Genomic DNA, 20,251 nt, shown 5'->3' with positions numbered 1-20,251 from the left:
CTCCTAAAAATTTTATTTGCCATGGAATTATAATTCCAAGCTAACTTTTCCATGAGAATTTATGAGATCCGACTGTTTAAAAAACATTTAATTTTTTTCCCCACGGCTAATTTAAGAGTTGGTGATTAAATATATAACTTATAAAAGAACTAGGTTTTCAAAATATTCTGTTTTAAATTAAATTGATTAAAACTGCTGATTAAGCAACAAAAAATAGCAGCTGGAATCTATTCAAACTACACTTTTGAAATAGCAATACACCAAAAGGAGAAAAAACTAAGTCTTTGGCCTCTTGAGTACATCAAGAAGACTGTTTCTCTACTTTAATCTTATTTTGGTTGAGCGTCGTGGTTTAGCCTAACTCCTTTTTATTAGAGTAATCTGACCTTTTTGGCAGAACTCAAAATTCCATATGGCTTTGATGTGCCCATGGTATTCTGAATGGAGAAGTGTCCCCTGTGATTTGAGAGTGTGTGTACATGAAACTTTCTTTGTGGAAGTGAATGCTGCAAGTTCAGTAGTTTCAGATGCAATTGTCTGAAATTGTCTATGTGAAAATTCTTGGCGTGTTCTAGGCTGAAGTTGTTGCAGTTAAATCACTGGCCAGGCCTGTGCAGTGCCCTGGCACTGCCATGTGGCTGCACATTGCAGGATAAGGTTGGGAGTGATGGGCAAGCTGTTGTCTGGCAGCAGGAGGTCTGGTCTAGAGGGTAGAGCCTCCATTTGCCTGTAGATAACATCCACAAGGTCGCCAGTTCAAGGCCACCGGCACTGTGCGACCTTGAAGCAGCTGATAAGCTGAAGCTGAGCTATTCCATCCATCTGCTCTGAGCGTGGGAGGATGGAGGCCAGAATGTGAAACCAGATCAGAGAGAAACACCTGAATGTTGTGGTTCTTGAAAGAAAGAACCTTCTTTCATCCATAAAAATCCCTACGGGGATTTAAATATGCCTGCCTATGTAAACCGTCTTGAATAAAGACCAAGAAAGGCGGTATATAAATACCTGTATTATTATTGTTCAGGGATCTCTTTAAGGAGCTCAATAAGCTTCTAAAGAATGTAAAGAGTTCTTCAGAAACTCAGCTGGAAAACAGATGCTTCTGGCCCTTGAACATGCTGAGCTCCATTTGTGTATTTATGTTATACACAGTGCTGTCTGACTTCTCAATGGGCTTCTCCCACTCTCCAGTGTTCTAGCGTAGCACTCTCCTACCTTCCACATTTCCTCTCCCACCCTGTTCCCCTTTTCCAATCCAAGTAGTGGAGGGAGGAGGAGGAGCAGCAGTGGAAGTAATATGTAGACCAGTGTTTCTCAAACTGTGGGTTGGGAGCCAATTTCAGGTGTCCCCATTCATTTCAATATTTTATTTTTAATAGACTTGATGCTTCCATGGTATATGACTGCATTTGGGGAAATGTTACAGATCTTACTTTTGACAAGCTACTATGTATATTCTTTTAACAATGATAGTAAATGGAACTTACTCCTGGGTAAGTGTGGATAGGATTGCAGCCTAGGATTGTTAAAAAATTTTGTCACTTCCAGTCATGATATCACTTCTGGTGGGTCCTGACAGATTTTAATTCTAAAAAGTGGGTCCTGGTGCTAAATGTGTGAGAACCACTGTTGTAGACAGGTGGGTACACCCCCCCCCAATCTGCTGCCTGAAGCCATTGCTTCAGTTGGCCTCATGGTTGGGTTGACCTTGATTGTTCATACTATACTTGCTGGCTAAAATCTGCTGTATGGCAGTGTTTTTCTTCTTTATCACCCCAGTGTGCATGAAGGAGTAACTTGTAGGTGTACTTTAATATACAAGCTTCAAAAGCAGAACATTCAACTTGCCTGTGCTGAGTTGGTCTAGAACTATTTTTGTTTAGAATGCTTTGTCCTTCAAAATTGACTCTGCTACATGACTGTGCAAAGTACAGTGACTGTTGTAAATATTAATCTAAAGAGTTTGGGCCAGTTACAAACATTTATGACATCTAGTTAGTTTTCTGTGTGCAAGACAAATAGCCTTCCCAAAGACTTTCATGGCCATAAGGGAGACGGTCCACGAAGCTGGCTAACAGTTTTTTCTGCCTGGCCTTGTTGTGTCCTTAAAGCACTTCATGCTGTGTCTTTTCTCATGCCCTTTATTGCATAGGGAGGTGCTCTTTGGCCTGGAGTCTGGGAGCTCTTCTCATGTGAGCTGCTGAGATCAGCAAATGATTCATGTGAAAAAGACTCCCCCTTTTTTTGTCCTGCCAAAGAGGATGTTTACATTGTAGGGTTTAAGATTCTCAACCAGGTCCATATGCTGGTTTTCTGTCAAGTGTCTGGCAAATATGAATGTGAAACACCAGAGGCAACTGTGTTTCTAAACATTTCAGAGCCGAAAGCAATGGTAATTCCTAGAAAAGTTGCGGGGGGAAATGCAGGTTGTGTCTCGTTATCTGCTAGGGTTCCATTCTGGAACCTCTAGTGAATTTAAAAAATCCATGGATGAAAAAACAGTGGAAAAATAGATTTAAAGACCCACTTCCAGGTTTCTTGCCCTTCCATTGCTCCTAATAAGACTTTGTCTCGACATTCACAGGGTTTGATTCTGGGACTCCCTGCTGAAACAAAATGCGTTAAATAAAAGCAGTTTTTAAAAAATGTGCCCCTTTACAATTGTGGTTTAAAAACTGCTTCTTACTGTTGTAGAGAGGCAGTCAGCAATTAGAACCCCTGCTTTTGCCTGGCTCAGCTGAAGAATGGCATGGTCACTTGCATGACAGTCTCTCTACACAGTAAGAAAAGCAGTTTTTTAAACTGATTTTAAAGGGATGCTTTTTTCCCCTTCTCCAGGGATCAGCACATTCCTTCTCATTTGCAGTGACCATTCATGTTGAGTCAAATCCATGTATATAAAATCTGTGTGTAACAAGGTTGGACCTGTGTGACCGATTGTTAGAATAGCTCATTCACCCCTCGCATATTCCTTAATGGGGTGGGCAGGGGTGTGTATTGTTCATTAGATAAGGTTGTGCTGTTCAGCATAGAAATAACCATCTGTAAAGACGGGGGGGGGGGAAGAGGCTGCCTTGAGTCCTCCTAAAGGGGGAGAGCTGGGATAGAAATATGATAAAGAAAAAGCAAAGATAGAACTTGCATTGACTTATGAAAATGCACATTTCTGTAGGAGAGGAACATCCTGCTCCCAAGACTTGCATGTATGTCAGTTGCAAGTTATGGATACAAGAGAGTGAGTATGAGGTTGGGGGACAGGAGTTTGAGTGGGGAGCAGCAGCAGCATGGAAAAGAATGGAAATGTCTCAAATGACCAAGGGCAAATTTATGCACAATTGAGTTACAGTTTAGGGCCTGATATGGGGGGGGGGTGCTCTTCTGTAGTTTAAAAGTTAATTAAGAAGTTGCAAAGCAAGTACTTTACCTTGAAGGTATTTTATAATGCAAATAGGATTAGTACAGGGTATTTGTTTAATGAGCTTTTGTTGTACCTTTGCCTCTGAATATCTGCAAGTATAAAGCATTAGTATTTCTATTTTTTATCCTTTCTGTTTGAACTTTCTTGTAATGTTAAGGGATGAGCTTGAGGCAAATTATGCTTGGCATATTTTCAGGTCCCAGCATGGCTTAATCTGGTTCTGCAAAATCAGGTTGCACTCCTATACACACTTTCATGGGAGTTGGTTCCATTGAAGTCAATGAGTAGACATGTGTAGGATTGAACTGTTTTGCATAGTACTTTTAACTTAATATTTTAATTTTAAAGTGTATTGATGCACAAATGCTAACATGCATCTATTGGGAATGTCTATTTTTCTTCTCTGTAGTATCAAAGTTGGAATACAGCTGCAAAAACCTCAAGTGTGGAACTAAGGTATAAAGTTGGCCATTGAGGGCAAAGAATTTTCATTCTTTTACATCCCTGTTTTACATGGAGATAATCAAGTTTTTCTTACTGCAGTGAAAAATCAGTTGCAATGTTAAAATTACACAAATGAACAAAGATATGCAAATAAGGCAGTTACAATATGGCAGAATAGCAAATTGTTGTAAATGGAAGACCACTCCTCCAAACTGAAGGTTGATTAGCCGAAGCTGGTAACTTTTAGTTGTGATATCCCTGCCTTTGCATGTTATTCGTTCTAGCTCAATGTCATTGTTCTCGAATATAGTCTTTGATAGACTATGGCTTTATCAGTGTCTTCAGTATCTTTTTAAATTTCCCTTTGAATATTCTAAAATTTAAGATTTGATGAAATTATGACCAGTCCTTGAGTATCTCTAATATTGGTTTTTGAAACTGCTTTGTGAGTGAACAGACAGAAAATATGGAGTGGGAAGGTTATGCAGTATGCCTCCAGGGAGTGTGCTTGAGTTTAATTGCTAAATGGTGCTAATTGGTAGAGCATGATATGTCAGTGGTATGAACTTCTGAGGTGTTTTTCTCCCCAGTGAACATGCTATGTAGCTTTAATTCTTATTCCATAGTTCATATTACTTGAAGAATTTGATAAACTTGAATGAGAGTGACTTTCTTTTGAGCATGATCTAAATTAACAAAGCTTTCTGGATACATACAGATAGTATTCTGCAATACTATCATAATTGTAATTACATTAGTAAATATTGGGGGGTAACGAGAATACTTGTAGCTCATCTTTCTCATATAACCAAAGTCTTCATATGTAATATCTTGATTCTCATGGAGCTACTCTGAGACTGGTCTCTGTAAGGAGGATGGCATCTGCTGTGCCAGTAACACCAGAAAGCTACAGAGGTCCTTTAATATTGTATCCCCTGTTGCCTCTTACCTGACCCACTAGAATGTTTTTGTACAGCGTTTGGTTGCACACTGTCTTAGGGATGTTTGATTGAAAGATGGAACATGAATCTTTTAAAGAACAAGTTGGGGCTACCTGCAGTTTTTGTGGGCCTTGGGTAAGATACTGTCATTTGTTCCCCCTCTCCCATTCAGATAGATAGGACTTGGTGTGTGTTGGAGGACAAAGCCTAGTAGCAACTCTAGTGGCAGAAGAAGACTATTCCTTATCCACCTTGCCTCTTTTGGGTAGCCACTGTCTGAACTTAGAAAACCCCCTCTTTCTAATCCTTTGCAGTGTGTATTAAAGAGAGAGGGGAAGGTGGGCAGCTCCTGTGAGTTCTGGAAAAGAAGTGGTAGGAACGAAGATGAACCCAGCTGGATCAGGCCAAAGGCTGATCTAGTGGCCCACTAGATGCATCAGGGAGCATATAAGACAACAAGAGACCTGCATCCTGTTGTCATTCCCTTACATCTGGCATTCAGAAGTAGGCTATCTCTAAAATGCAATGGCACCAGGCCTGCTTGTGGTAACTCTGTTACAGGTAATAAAGCTGGGTTTACCATTGTAACAGTTGTATATCTGTGGATCTTCTTGATACCCAAAGTAAATGTTTCAAAAGAAATTGGATTGAATTGTCCTGGCTTTGTTGTACTAGACTAGGGGTGTCAAACAGGTTTATATAGTGGGCTGAAAAGCATGCATTGTAATTCCTAAGGGTAAGGGTAGGAATTGACATCATTAAGCAGGAAGCTGTATCAGAAACAAGCACTTTGTTTTCAATTTAGAAACTCATTACGTACAGTAGTTAAAATAGCAATACAGGTACTAAGTAAAATACCTTTAATAAAAGGCACTCTTATCTGTGATCATGTCCATCTGAATCAATATCCAAGCTTGCTAACCTAATCTATGACAGTTATACTTTTAGACAGTGTTTGTCTATATTTTTCTGAAATCCAGATCTGAGCAGCTGACAACATGTAGATCTTGTATTATTTAGGGTCTTGGTGATTGTTAGATTGACATCTCTGACTGTATTGATGTCTGTCCTGCTGCTGCAACTCATTCATGAACTCCCTAAAGCTCTTTATCATAGGGCAGGTTTTTGGCCATTGGGCTTGTTTCAGCGTAGAAGGTGACATACATCATCAGCTGAATCTAATTGTCCCCACTCCCCAGGTAGCAATGATGTCACTTCCTTGAAGGTAAATAGCTGCACTGTTTTGTAATTCAGAGGCATGATGTTTTGACACTGCAACTTGTTTTTCTGTCTAGCTTCCCCTTGTGCCGCAGTTCATTTTAGGTAGTGTAGGATGTCTACAGGTTTCTTTCTCTTGTGGTTTTCTGGTCTTTCTCTCTCTGGGTGGCTAATGAAGGATTTTGATTTATTTATCTAGTCCTACTGCTGCTTCTTTATGAAGCTTTCGCTCCTCTTCAAAGACAGAGGAGGCATCTGAAGCAAAACTGGTTTACCTGAAGTCTCTTGGGTGAAATACCCAGATGGGACAGTTTGCCAGATTCTTTTTTGAATCCTTGAAGATATACAAACTTAATCACGTGTTAGGCTTTATGTACAGCCTGTCTGAACTCAAGTCAGTTCAAGCAAAGCTCTTTTGTGGACTCTTGGGCTCTTATGTGTTTCCTGCCTCTTGTTTTTTCCATTTCATTTTTTTATTCTTACTCCCTCAACCCCCCCCCCCCCATGTAACTGACTTAAACCAGGGCCTTTGTATTCATTTGGGAGGCTTCCAAATATTCTGAATCTCCTTTTTCCTGGCATGGATATATTTTAACCCCTTTTTCTCCCTCTTGTTTGTAGGTAGAAGTGATCCCAGCCAGACAAAACCTTAAAACTTTCAGCAGGAAACAGAGGTTGAAAACAGTTGGTGTCTAAAAGATGTGCCATGGAATGGTAGTAACAAAGATCACCACAACGTCGCTGTTTGCTTTGCTCAGTCATGGGATATTTTTTCCATTGGTTACCTTCAGTACCCTCATGGTGGAAGGACTGGAATCCTGTAAGTAATGCATTTCCTACTTCTCTTATGTTTCTAGTCCTCTCAGTCTTGATTGCTCATGGCAGGTAGCAATAGCTGTGTATTAAAGATGAGCTCCTTTCCCTAAATATGTTTGACAGCTAAAAGTGTACAGGTTGAGACTAATTCGCTTGGGTTCCTTTCCAAGCACTCACATGGATAAAAAACTGCACTATAGCAAATCAATTTAAAAAACAAAGTTTCTTTGCTCCAGTGATTGAAAAACAGCCTTGCTGACCTATTGACTCTAAGATGAGAGTCATTAAGAAGACAATCCATCAGCACTTCACTCAGCCCCTCCCTTCACCAATGCAAAATGATCACCTTTCTTTCACATACTGGGGGAAGAGAGGGATCCTAAGGAGAGAGAAGGATTGATGGATTGTCAGCCAGCTGCCCTCTCTGTCTCATTAAGGAGGCTGTTAAAGGGCTGTTCAGTTTTTAGAACTGATTTTAAAGGGATGCATTTTTCCCCTTCTCCAGGGATCAGCACATTCTTTCTCATTTGCAGGGGGCCTTTCGTGTCGAGTCAAATCTGTGTATAAAAAAATCGGTGTATAAATAGGCTGGACTTGTATGTCCTGTTTCTTAAGGCAGCTTACTTACATGATCTTGGTGTACTTGTAAGGATGGGAGGTTCTTGCCCTTCTGGTGCATACTGGTGAGTGAAGCAGAAGTCCTAATCTTTCCTAGTGAAATGTGGTACTAGGGTGGGCCTAATTATTTTAGTGAAGTAACACAAATGTGTGTATGTAATCTTGAGTGTGGCATCAGTTATGTAGAAGGTTAGGGAAAGACTCCTTCAGATGTTCTTGTTTAAGTGCTAGAATGGTTCTCAAACAGAGTCTCAACCTGACTTTTGGTGGTTTGTGAAACTGATAGCTGACAAGGAAAATGTATTGAGCCTTACACATGCATGTAAGAGTAGGTGAATGTGCCTTACACATACATGTAAGAGTAGGTGAATGTGCCTTGATCTACTTTGAAGGGCAGGCTGAGGGGAATGCGAGGCCACCAGAATTTTCCTTGTCCTAAGAATGGGGAGCTCAACAAATGCTCCAGGAGGCACTGCTCCCGCCATAGTGAAAAAGATAAGAGGCTTGAGAGGCTGGTAAAGTGAAACTTTTTTCTTAGTCTTATCAAGCTAGGGAGATCATTTAAAAAGGGGATCCCATTGTTAAAAGGTTTGAGAACTGTCAAGAGAATAAAGCTGTGACGTTCGGTTTTCTTGACTCTATCTCTGGTGTACTTTTTCTTATGACCAAGAAATACTAGCAGGGCTATGTAGATAAGACTAGGCTCACTTCTCAGTGACTCTCATGAAGTTTCATGAGGTTAAGTTTCCATGAGGAAACTGCAGTACACCACAGTGACTCCAACTCTGTCTTCTTCCTACTCTCTAACCCCACCCCCATCCCAGCTTCACGTGTTGCTATACAGAAAGCCCTAGTGCTCAAAGCTGGAAGAGGTTCACAAACCACTTCAGCCAGCCAGATCTCCATTAGACATTTCTCAAGTCAGCATGCTCGTTCCGGATTAAATCCTGGATGGCAATTGTGTTCCCATTAATTGATTTAATGTTCGGCCTAGGGGCCTGCCATTAATCCTTCCACAGGATCATTGTCTGGGGTGCCGTCCAGAAGGAGGAATAGGTAAAATAGTAGCTGACCACCCCCTCCCTTGGTCTTCCACTCACTGGGTGACCATGTCCAGATCTCTCCCATTTCTTCAGCCTCTCCTTCAAAATGGATGTAGATGCCCTCCCATCTTAGCTAAACTGCTAACTTAGTGTAGTGGTAAAGCTTATGTTAGGGATTTATTTTAATATATCAGAATAAATTTGTCTTCCTACCCAGTAAGAATAGTGCTATTTCTACCCTCCAGCTATGGAACTGACCACAAAACAAATCCTGCCCCTTTCCAAATCGGACCCTTGAAAAGAAGAGTCCTATTGTCCTATGGACAGCTTAAAGGGCTCGCCTCCAAGAAATAACCCAGTCTTTGTTAAACTGACCTTAAGCAACCAGATGTTTTGGTCTGTCTAGGTCTTGTTGAGCACTGCTGTTTTTCCAACACAGCATCTCCTGGCACTTGAGGTGGGGGAGCAGTAGATGAAACAAGACCCTTCCCAGCAATAATACTGCTGGCAGTTGCTGCCTGTTACAGTTACCTTGGTTGTGGGCCCTTTGAGAAAAGCCCAGCCCTATATAATTAGCTGCTGTCCTCAGCACCTGTGAGGGGCAAGGAGAAAAGTATTGCTCTTAGAACATCAGCAGTTGATCCAGAGTACACCCCTTTATTCTAGTCTCTACTAGAATAAGAGCACATGGCAGGTTATAGTGTATCCCTGCAGAATACAAGCACTTGTTGGCTTTTCCTTCTTACCCTGTCCACAAGGCATCTACTTATATACTAAGACTTCAGTATGCTAAACACCTTTCATTCTCAAGAGAAGATAAGAGCTTCAGTGGCTCCTTGTTCTTCTGTATAAAAGGAGGAGAGGGCTGGTAACTTGGGTGTGGAATGTGCAATGTTCCCATATTTTTTCTTTTGGGATTGATTAGACAACTGATATCCAGCAACATTATCAAATAAGTATCATAGCAAAAGGTTCCAGGTGCAGTCCCTAGAATCTCTGGATACAGCTGGGGAAAAGACTCCTGCCTGAAGCCCTGGAGAGATGTTGCCCGTTAGTAGAGCCAATACTGAGTTGAACAACAGTCTGACCCCAGTGCAGGGCAGCTTTAGACATGCTTGCCTGCTGCATCCCATTCATTTCTTAATGCTTGAAATGAGCAGTTAGTATGTAAGACACATGGATAAGTATGCCCAAGTACAAAAAATCTTCTTGAGGAAAAAAGTGAATTTTAGACACCTTTCCTGACATGGTCAGAAGCTTCTGCTTGAAGATAAATGATTGTTTTGTATCTGTTGGGAATTGGATAGTAGCTGCAGGGAGAAGTTGAGGGTTCTAGGTATAGAATTAATGTCCACTTGTAGCAATGTCTTAGATGTTGTAACCTAATAAAAAAGCCTGCCATTGATTTGAAATCAAGAGAAAAACACCCACTTCGCTCACACGGTTTGAAATGGGTTCTCTTGTCCTTGAAACACATTTCTTCGATTTTTCCAGTTTTCAGAACTAAAAATGCATGTTATGTGGGGGATAAATTTGTAGAAGACATATATTTGCAAATGTTTTGGTCTTTTTGCTGTTCAATGGCCTCTTTGTGTTAGAATGAGCTTGAGACATGGGTAAGCATTATCAGACATGATGTGTCCGGCAGTTCTGTTTCTGGGATTTCATAATAAACAATAACGAATTGTTTAGGAGATCAGTCTGGAACTTGAAATATTCATGAGTCTTCCAGCCAGATGTTCCTTTTGAATGATGTAAACTTTAGGTATCCTAAGACTCTAGTGAGTCACTGTCATAAACGGGTTTTGGAAAATGACAACACAGCAGCATGTATTGTCATAATAAATAAAACACAACAGCATGTGTGGCTGTGAGGAAATGGACTGCATAAAGATGTGCTGAGACAGACATGGTGAATCCAAATCTATTTATTTGTCATGAGCTCAGTCCTCCAAGTGTGTCCCTACTCATTTGCAAATGGCATGGTCACATGAACAAGCTCCTTTAGGTTTCATAAAATGCTAATACATGTGGAGGCATGAGAGGGGGATCCATTTCTGAACTCTCCCCAGATATTGTAACCTGTGGATAATGGAATCCATAGGTTTCAACCCACAGGAACTTGAAACACCTTGTTCGAGTCCAAGCCTTTTTGAGGCTTGTAGAGACCATGTGTGGCCTCTACAGCCTTCTGAAATCCCTCAGAAGCAGTTTGAAGGGTACTTCCAGTTTTTGCTGAAAACCAGAAGTACTGTACCCTTTAAAGTGTGGGGCGGGGGTGTGTGTGTCCTGAAGCCTGTAGAGGCTGCATATGGTCTCTGTGGGCCTCAGAAAGACCCATAGCATCTTCGGTGGCATCTTTGGTATCATCTGGAAGCTCAGGTCCAGCTTTCACTGTGGATTTGGAAACCATGGTTAGTTAAGACGGCAGGTTCTGAATCTGCAGTTACGGAGTCTGAACCTGTATTCTCTGTGCTATGAACTCTGAAGAAACATTAAAATGGGGTTGGAGAGAGAAATAGGAGAATCCTTCCTTCTGCTTTAGGAAGGAATGCATGCTATTCATGACTTGTTTGTTAGGAAGGTAGGGCCTGTTTCACAGTTCTTCTGTTGACTAGAAAGCTGTGCAGAAGAACACCCTGGGGCACTGCATGACTGCATTCAGGATTAAAAGATGAATGGCTTCCACTTCAAATGCAGAGATCTTAACACTGGAAAATCTTGATGTTGGCATCCATCCCTTCAAATTTCCCACAAAGGAATTTAAACTCTTTCTAGTTCCTTCACTGATTATGATCGTCCTCATGGGGAATAAACGCCTACAGACCATGTGTGTATAATATAGTTTATGCTTTCTGAATAAAGCCTTCAAACACTAACTAGAAGTTTGCATTTGTGTGAGTGCTGCCCAAATAAAAAAAGTTGTATAGGTGGGGAATTCCTGGCAAAAGTAGGGAGACTGACAGTCTTTGCTTCTTTGACCTCATCACCTGACATTCAATATAGGCTTTCTCTGAATGTGAAGGTTCCATCTGGATATAATCAGTAATAGCCCCAGGGTAAAATACTGCTATCTTCTTCCAGGTAACTGTCCTACCTTGGAAAACGGTAATCATCTTTCCAAAGAGCTGCCACTCGCTTTCTTTAAAGGACTTGTCATTTTTGTGGATGAGTCTGTAAGTCTGGGCTAGCTGGGTCCATGGTCTCCATCTCCCACTTAGAGCCTGGAAAGAAAGCCGTGGGCACAGGAGGAAGAGTGGTTCGGTCTGAGGGCTTCATGTTGCCAACATGAATAATAAATAGATACAGGAGGCTTTGGAGGGAAGGTGTCTTAATGCTTCTATCTTCTGAGATGGCAACAAAAATAAATAAAACATTTTGATGTATTCAATGTCTGTTGGCCTAACTAATCCTGACTTCAAATGTGTCATTAAGCTTTTGTGTGTGCATGTTTTTTATGTAAATACCACTGGGGGGAGGGCTTAATCAGGAGCATGAGGGGTGGGGGTATATAACTCTTGCACCCCACACTGTGGTTCCAGTGAAAATTCTTCCTGGGGAAAGTGGAGAGCTAAACCCCTGCTGCCCCAATTCTGATTTGCATCTTCACCTTTGCGCACCCCCAACCGCGATTTACATAGAGGCAGAAAATGAAGGGTGATGACAGATCTGGCCTGGCTATGTCTCATTTTAAATGAAAGCCTTGGTTTACCTTAGCTTGCCTTTGGCAGCTGCTTGCAGGCTTTGGCAGCTGCTTGCAGGACCGTTAGCATTTATACCACAAGTAGCTGCAGTACTTCGGAGGAGTGTGGTCATCTTTCCAAAGAGGTGCCACCCCATTCCAGTGATGCTCTAATTTTGCTGAAACTAAATGTTTTGTCACCAAATCGCCCCAGAATGCAACCAAGTTTCTGCACTGGCTAGACAGCATGGCATCTGCAAATAACCACCTTGAGTGCTAATACCTTTTTATTCCTTTTTTTATTTCAAGTCTATGCCTAATAGCAGAGTACAAAACCTGCTGTCTGAATTTTAAAAAAATGCTGCTGGATTTTTGATGGTTCACTCAAATCCTCTAATACAGGGTAGAGAGGATATAACTCCTGGATGAAGAAAAAACTATACTGTTTGTGGAGAAAATGGAAATAAGAGGCAGGGGGAATAAGTTGTTTATAAGACCAAATTTGCCTTGAGACATTTTTGTGGAAGCTCAAAGTGTGTTAAGTGTAGGAGGGAATTTTGTTTTGTAGAAGCAGTTCTCAGACAAGTTGCATTGTTCTGAATGCAGTTTACAAATGATTACCTACATTGCGCGCAGTACTGGTCCTAAATGATATGCAGCAGTATTTGAAGCTTAGAATTTTCATACGTTAACAAATGGTCTTGAGTTGCCAGTAGTCTATTGTAGTGGTTCTCACCCTTTTCAACCCGGGACCCACTTCTAAGAATTACGATCTATCTGGGACTCACCGGAAATGATGTCATCAACCTGGAAGTGATGTCATGACTGAAAGTGACATTATCAAACAGGAAGTGTCATCACTGTGAGGCCAGAACCAGAAGTGATGTCGTCAAGCAGGAAGTGACATCACTGTTCCTACCTAGCAACTCAAACTGTAAATGACAAGAGAAAATATTCCAGCTCAGAAGCTTTTTACAATTCTCCTCCCCCTGCTACCATTGCTATCAAGCAGAAAGAATAAAATTAAGACAACATCTGGTACAAAATATTTGTGACATATGCTCAGTACTTTCAGCCCATTTCACATACAACCCTGAAGATCACTAAAATCATGGAAAAGGTAATCTAGTCCAACCCCCATTTCACTCTCTAGCAACCCTGAAGAAGATCATTAAAATGCTCTCAGCCACATGCTCTGACCTCACTTTCAGTTCATTTCACATACAACCCCAAAGATCAGCCAAGTCATGGAATTGCAAGCTATCTAAAAGGTCATCTAGTCTAACCCCATCTGTGGCTTCTCAGACATATTCTCAGTGCAGAGGCCAAGGCACTTAGAGAGATGCATCTTATCTCTTTGACTACTTTTAATGGTGTGCATCAGAGAAATGTTGGGAGCGATGGAGCATCCCCCTCACCGCTGAAGGAGGAAGATAGGGATGCTCCACTCTTCCCCTCCCAGCTGCTAAAAGAAGCAAAACAGTGGGGTAGCTACACTGGAAGGGAGCACTTGCTTGTTGTGGCTGTGAGAGATGGCAATGGTGACAGCGCTGTCCTTTATCTTTGCCAGAGTGAGGTGGCAGGGGGGCGAACCTGCTCTGGGGAGGGCAGCGCCACAGTGGGGTTGGCTTGGTGGAGGAGGGAGAGAGGGAGAGGGGTGGGCTGGGGACTGAGGACCACCACCACCAGCAGCAGGTGAGGGGCGGGCACCTTGGCACCTGGTGATGGAGCGGGGGAGAGCCCCTCCAGCCTCCTCACCTGCCTGTGCCAGGGAGAGGTGAGGACACTGCCGCAGCCAGTGGAACCCATGGGAGGCGAGAGCCCAATGGAGGCAGTGGCAGTGGCAGTGGCAGCTGCGTTTGCACCTCTCCCTGGCACAGGCAGGCGAGAGGGCGCCTAGAGAGATGCCCTGAGTGGAGCTCCTGGAAGGAGGCACAAGCAGGAGTGTGAGAGGGAGCCTGGAGGAGTACCCTGTGCCAGGGAAAGGTGCCTACGTGGCTCTTGCAGCTGCTGCCACTGCTGCCTTCCAGCAGCTCTAGCACAGGGTGCCCCTCCAGCCTCCTTCTTACCTGCCTGTGCCACGGAGAGGTGTGCACGCTGCAGTGGCCTGTGGAGCCCATGGGAGGCGAGTGGAAGCCTGGAGGGACATCCTGAGTGGAGCCCCTGGAAGATGGCGGTGGTGGCGGCAGCAGCGATTGCACCTCTCTGACACAGGCAGGCGAGAGGGAGCCTGGAGGAGCGTCCTGTGCCAGGGAGAGGTGCGAACACTGCTGCTGCTGCCGCCACCTTCCAGGAGCTCCACTCAGGGCGTCCCTCCAGGCTTCCTCTCACCTCCCACGGGCAACAGCAGCATGTGCACCTCTCCCTCCCTCCCTCCACCAAGCTGACCCTGCTGCGGGCTCATCTTGACTGCCTGCCAGCCTAATCAGAAGTAAGCCCCATTAGAGTCAATGGGGCTTACTTCCAGGAAAGTGCGGGTGTGTGCCAGGGAGAAGGACAGACGCTGCTGCTGCCAGAGCTTACACTTCAGTGCACCTCAGGGCGCCCCTCCAGGCTGCCTGTGAGGTCAAAAGGGAACCAAGATTAGGGAGCATGCACCTGAAAACCTGCAGGGAGGCTCTCCTCTCCCAGGAACTGGGCCAGGCAGTAGCACGCTCTCACAAGAAAAGCAGTACGCTGGCTGCTCTGCGCCTGTGCGAGCCACTTCTTCCTACAGCGTTTGGGCATCTTCAGCCTAGAAAAGAGACTGAAGGAGGACATGATTGAGACATGCAAAATTCTGCATGGGAAGGATAAAGTGGGTAGAGAGATGCTCTTTACCCTCACATAACACCAGAACCAGGGGACATCCACTAAAATTGAGTGTTGGGAGGGTTAGGACAGACAAAAGAAATTATTTCTTTACTCAGTGTGTGGTTGGTCTGTGGAACTCCTTGCCGCAGGATGTGGTGATGGCATCTGGCCTGGATGTCTTTAAAAGGGGATTGGACAAGTTTCAGGAAGAAAAATCCATTATGGCTTACAAGCCACGATGTGTATGTGCAACCTCCTGATTTTAGAAATGGGTTATGTCAGAATGCCAGATGCAAGGGAGGTCTCTTGTTATCTGGTGTGCTCCCTGGGGCATTTGGTGGGCTGCTGTGAGATACAGGAAGCTGGACTAGATGGGCCTATGGCCTGGTCCAGCAGGGCTGTTTTTGTGTTCTTATGCGCCTGAGGAAGTCCCAAATGGCGGCGCCGAGGCTTTGCCCTCTTTCAAAATGGTGCGGGCCAGGTTTTTTTGCCCTTTTCCAAGATGGTGGATGCCAGCTTCTTGTGACCCACCTGAAATCCTCTTGCAACCCACCGTTTGAGAACCTCTGGTCTATTGTGTTTTGTCAGCAGTAGCCGGTACAGAATGAAGGTGGCATCAGGAATTCTAATAGAAAATGCCTTGGGCTAAATCTGTGTTCACAGCTGCATGTGAAATCCCTTATTAGAACTTGAGCTTATCAGGAGAATTGTTCATAGACACAAGAGAAATGTAATTGGCTTGAATACAGTTTGGGGTTATGCTATTGGGAGGTGTGCCCTTTAGATTCTTATTCAAACTCTTTTGGTGGTTTTAAATGTCTTCTGAATTGGAAAGATAATGACAGAGCATTCTTGTGCTGCAGAGCCAAACAGATAAACAAGTCATACAGTATAATTGTGTTTGAACTCTGACCTCATGCTTACAGTCATGCAGTAAGAGCTTGTAATGTTGCACTGTTGGTGAGTTACCAAAATGAACCACCTATTGGCTTATTTGATAAAAGTGTAGGCATTGACTCTGATTAGAATATATTTTCTAAATATGGAAGTTGTGGGGTGAAGTGAGCACGTAATTCCTCGTGAAGGGTTTCACAGTTCAACAGCTTCGGTGTGCACGCACACACACACACACCCATTGCACGGAGCTCTCCCCTGCACTGAATAGGGGAGGCTGTGCATTCTGGCAGCTGTGTGTTCACTGTAGTACTGAAGGGACTGCATTGGGTTGACAGCTGTTCCACAGAGAACACAGTGGCCTCTTAATGCTGATGCCATCCAGACCTTGTTTCTGCTGAATCATATACTAATGTTGCTAACAGATGACTAATTTTGTGTTCTGAATATACCATACTGAGCACAAACACTGATCTGTTCTCAGAAAAGAAAGCACTCACATGCTTCAGTGTCTCCTGTGACATTAATGCTGAAGTGCAGGCGAGAGCTCTAGAAAGAACTTCCAGTATTTCTCTTCCCTCCCTGCCTCATCTCCAGTTTCTTGTTGGATGCATTTTCCTTTGTGTGCCCACATTATTATTAGTGGGGAGTACTCTTCCCCAAAGTCGTCTTTGTTTTCATGCTGCAGTATGTGGTACCAGGTAGGTCTAGGACAGGGGTCTCTAAACTTTTTGGCTGAAGGGCCGCATCAAATATCTGGCACGGTGTCAAGGGCCAGAAAGAAAAATTAAATATAACATTAGAGATGGAACTTAGATGAATGACTGAAATGAATGAAGGAATGAATGGGCTCAAATGTCCAGGATTTCAACGAACACCAACACAGCCCAAGAAATAAAGCACATACACTTAAATGGACCCCCATTCCCCCACCCCACAAGCACAACTCAGGTTGTATTAGGTCAACTGGGCCAGAGGCTCTCAGGGGATCAGAGGCTGGCTGTGGGCCAGACAGAAGCTCTCCGCGGCCGCATCTGGCCCCCAGGTCAGGGTTTGGAGACACCTGGTCTAGGACATGGCACACAAGACTTGTGACACTGGATTGTGATTTGGGCCACTAAGACTGCAGTCTGATGCACACGTACCTGAGAGTAAATCTTTCTGAACTCAGTTCTGAGTAGACCTGCATAGGATTGTACTATAAGCTTGATTCTGTTCTCTGCCTGAGAGTGAATATACTTTACACGTAGCAAAATAACAAAAACACTGGTTTTAGTGATATATGAACTATTTGGGCATTCAGAAAATAAAACATCCGGTATCCCATAGCCTTAAAATATTTGGGCTCCTGAAATTACTGTAAAATATGTATAATGATGAAAATGCTCAAATCCAGCAAGGCTTGAATATTAAGCTACCTGCATCACAAAAAATAACTTCGTGTATTTTGGAGAGCCTTAAAAAGCATGGTATTGAAAGTGCCTGTGAAGTGTTTTAGCAGGTCTGTAATGGAAAATGGCAGTAAGATCAGAAGGGTTTCAATATTCCCTTGCAGTGGGGGAAGGTGTCGAGCTCTAAATTTTTTGACTGTGTAAGCTGCCTTGTGAACTTTTATTGAAGAACGCTATATAAATATTCTTAAAAATCATATCTGGGGAAAAATTTCTATGGTCCTAAGTATGGTCTGAGGGCACATGATTCAGCTACCTTGCTTATGCTGAACAGCTGGTCTGTGCTAGAATGGGATACTGCTGAGGAAGCCAAAGGCTTCCTTGAGTTCTACTGTGGTAGAAAGGCAGAATATTGATGTAGTAAGAACATAGAAATGGGTTTTAGCATGGGGTGGATAAAAGAAGGAAAAGGCAGTTGTTGAAGATGTTCCAGAGCAACCAGGTTCAGCAACACCATTGATGTAGGAGGACAATGATGGGGAGACTGTCCACTATATTTGGATGCTGTCATTCCTTTCAAGAAGCTTGGAGCCATATTTTAGTCTTGTGACAAATCGTACTGGGTGTTAGGTAGGCTAAGAAACAGCAAGTCTCTCCAGGCTATCCTGAGTGTCATAGGCAAGCAAGAAATTGAACCACATAACTGTTCAGATTCTGTTCACATGGCAGGTGAGCCTACCCTTTGTCCTCCATATCTCCTCTTGAAGACAGTCAAGGATAAATTCATGCAAATACTTGGGGTATGTGCCAGGAAACTGTAACTAGCCCACACTCCCTGAAATGTGACATAACGTGTGTTTATAAATGCATGTCCCCTCTTTGAAATGTTACCCAGATTCACTGGGACATAGAGTGGGCAAATGAGTCTGCCATATGGATGGTGAATAGCTCAACCTGGCTTACTTTGCAACATGCTAATTTTAAAGCATTTACACATTGGAAATAGCTATAAATAAATAAAATGCCATTGATTATTCACATGCAGCAATTTCCTCTTAGCTATTTTTTTGATGTTTGCTCCTTCTCCCCCTGTGCAAGTCGCCTGCCTTACTGTGAAACTGTATGAGGAGACAGGATATACTGCTGCAGTGAACTTGTGATAAAATGGCTTCTTTATATGAAATCTCAGTTTTTACTGCTTTTGGCACACCCTCTTAAAATGTTCATCACCAAGTCCAGCCAAGGCACAGCGATGGAATGGAAACAACTTTGAAACACTGGAATATTCATTCACTGAATACAGTAGCTTAATCAGCAGTGGATTCTGCCAGTTAATGGTGTTTTTTCACCTGTTGAAATGTTATAAATGTTTGCCTAGTTTCCGCTTGACTGAAGGCTCTTGAGGCTTTGTGTGTAGTCTACTTGAAGACTTCTTGAAATACCTACAAATTGGAAGAAGGAAGAGGTGACACTTTTGTACAATCCAGCATCTTAATTAAGTGTGATGGTGTTTCAGGTGGGCCAACAGACACTGTTTGGCAAAGAACACAAGTGGTTATTCCTTGGTCAGTGGCAATGAAAAGCCTTTTCCTACAAGCTCTTGTCTGTCAGTACTGTATCCACCAGTGGATATTCTGCTCGGCATTTTGAGAGGAACGTACCTCAAGAAAGAACCTTCCTGGTGCTTTGGTGTTGCATGCTTCCAAAGAATAGAACAGTTTCTGATGCAGTAGCTAAAACTGTGAGCTGACTAATATTGCCTCCCCTTTGAATGCAACCAGTTAGTCCCTCAAGCATGCTGTAAGACTGCCTGAGAATATATGTGAAACTCAGTGCTCAATACAATCAGTTTTCTTTATATGCAAATTCCTGTATCTACAAGGGGCAGATGTGCCACTGACCTCATGTTTTCCATGCATGTGTTCTTACTATCTGCTATTCAACAGGTCTCTGAATGCTGCAGAAACCTTCCAGAGGCAGCAGGGACATTCAGAATGGTGCTGATGACCAGTGCAGACCTCTTTAACCCATTTCTGTTGTGTGTATGCAGTGTTGGGCAGAAATGGCCAGCAAAAGCTTCAGAAATTTTCCCCAACCATTTGAAAGAGGTCCATGCTGGTCACAGGGGCCGTTCTGAAAGTTCTTGCAGACTCCAGAATGTCCCTGCTGTCTTCCTGAATGCTGCAGAGATCTTCTAGAGCAGGGGTGCTCACACTTTTTTTGGCTCGAGAGCTACTTTGAAACCCAGCAAGGCCCGGAGATCTACCAGAGCTTTTTTTACAATGTTTGCGCCATCATAACATATAACATTTATGTGTACAATGTATGTTGGTGTACCTTGAGCCCCACTGAGTATAACAGGACTTACTCCTGAGTAGACATGCCTAGGATTAGGCTGTGAGGCTGCAATCCTAGCCACACTTACCTGGGAGTAAGCCCCATTGAGTACAATGGGCCTTACTCCCGGTGTTTCCTCCCAGAGGCACCTGAAGGGGGGGGTCGGCACTCCGCGATCTACTCATTTTGCCTTGCGATCTACCGGTAGATCGCGATCCACCTATTGAGCACCCCTGTTCTAGAGGTTGCAGGGACCTAACCCCATTGATCCCATAGGATCAATGCAGAGACCTTCCGGAGGTCTCATTGATCCTATAGGATCAATGGTTTGTTATCTGTGAATTTGCTGCTGGGGTTTCCAGGAACCCAACCCTAGTAAATAACGAGAACAGACTGTATTTGCACATAGCACTGAGCAGGTTATTGGCATGCTTTTCACTTGGAAGACTTTCTCACTGCCCCCTGTGACCAGGCTGTACATGTCTGGACCACAGCTGCAGGGCTTATCAAGCATAATTCAGAGGCAATGCTATTGGGGGGTGTAGGTGGGAGGTGAGATGGCTTACAAAGGGTTGTGATTAAACCATCTGTGTAAGGGTACTGCCAGCTTCTGTCATCTAGGCCCTGCCACTTGTCTTTGGGTACTGTGCTTGTAA

At 43.4% G+C, this 20,251-nt stretch overlaps 1 protein-coding gene across 2 annotated transcripts in view; it reads left to right on the top strand.

Annotated features, from left to right (window-relative positions):
* The window catches only part of SUSD6 (sushi domain containing 6), an 88,896-nt gene that overhangs the window by 34,870 nt on the left and 33,775 nt on the right, over nt 1-20,251 (top strand). For both annotated transcript variants that reach the window (XM_066638902.1, XM_066638910.1), the window contains exon 2: nt 6,643-6,841. In XM_066638902.1, coding sequence (XP_066494999.1) covers nt 6,721-6,841 — 121 coding nt within the window. In that variant the 5' untranslated portion in view covers nt 6,643-6,720. The remainder of the gene's footprint in view (nt 1-6,642; nt 6,842-20,251) is intronic.

Source organism: Tiliqua scincoides, chromosome 1 (assembly GCF_035046505.1).
Source record: "Tiliqua scincoides isolate rTilSci1 chromosome 1, rTilSci1.hap2, whole genome shotgun sequence".
NCBI lineage: Eukaryota > Metazoa > Chordata > Lepidosauria > Squamata > Scincidae > Tiliqua > Tiliqua scincoides.
Note: the sequence above shows the minus strand (reverse complement) of the source record. Positions and strands in the feature narration are given on the sequence as shown.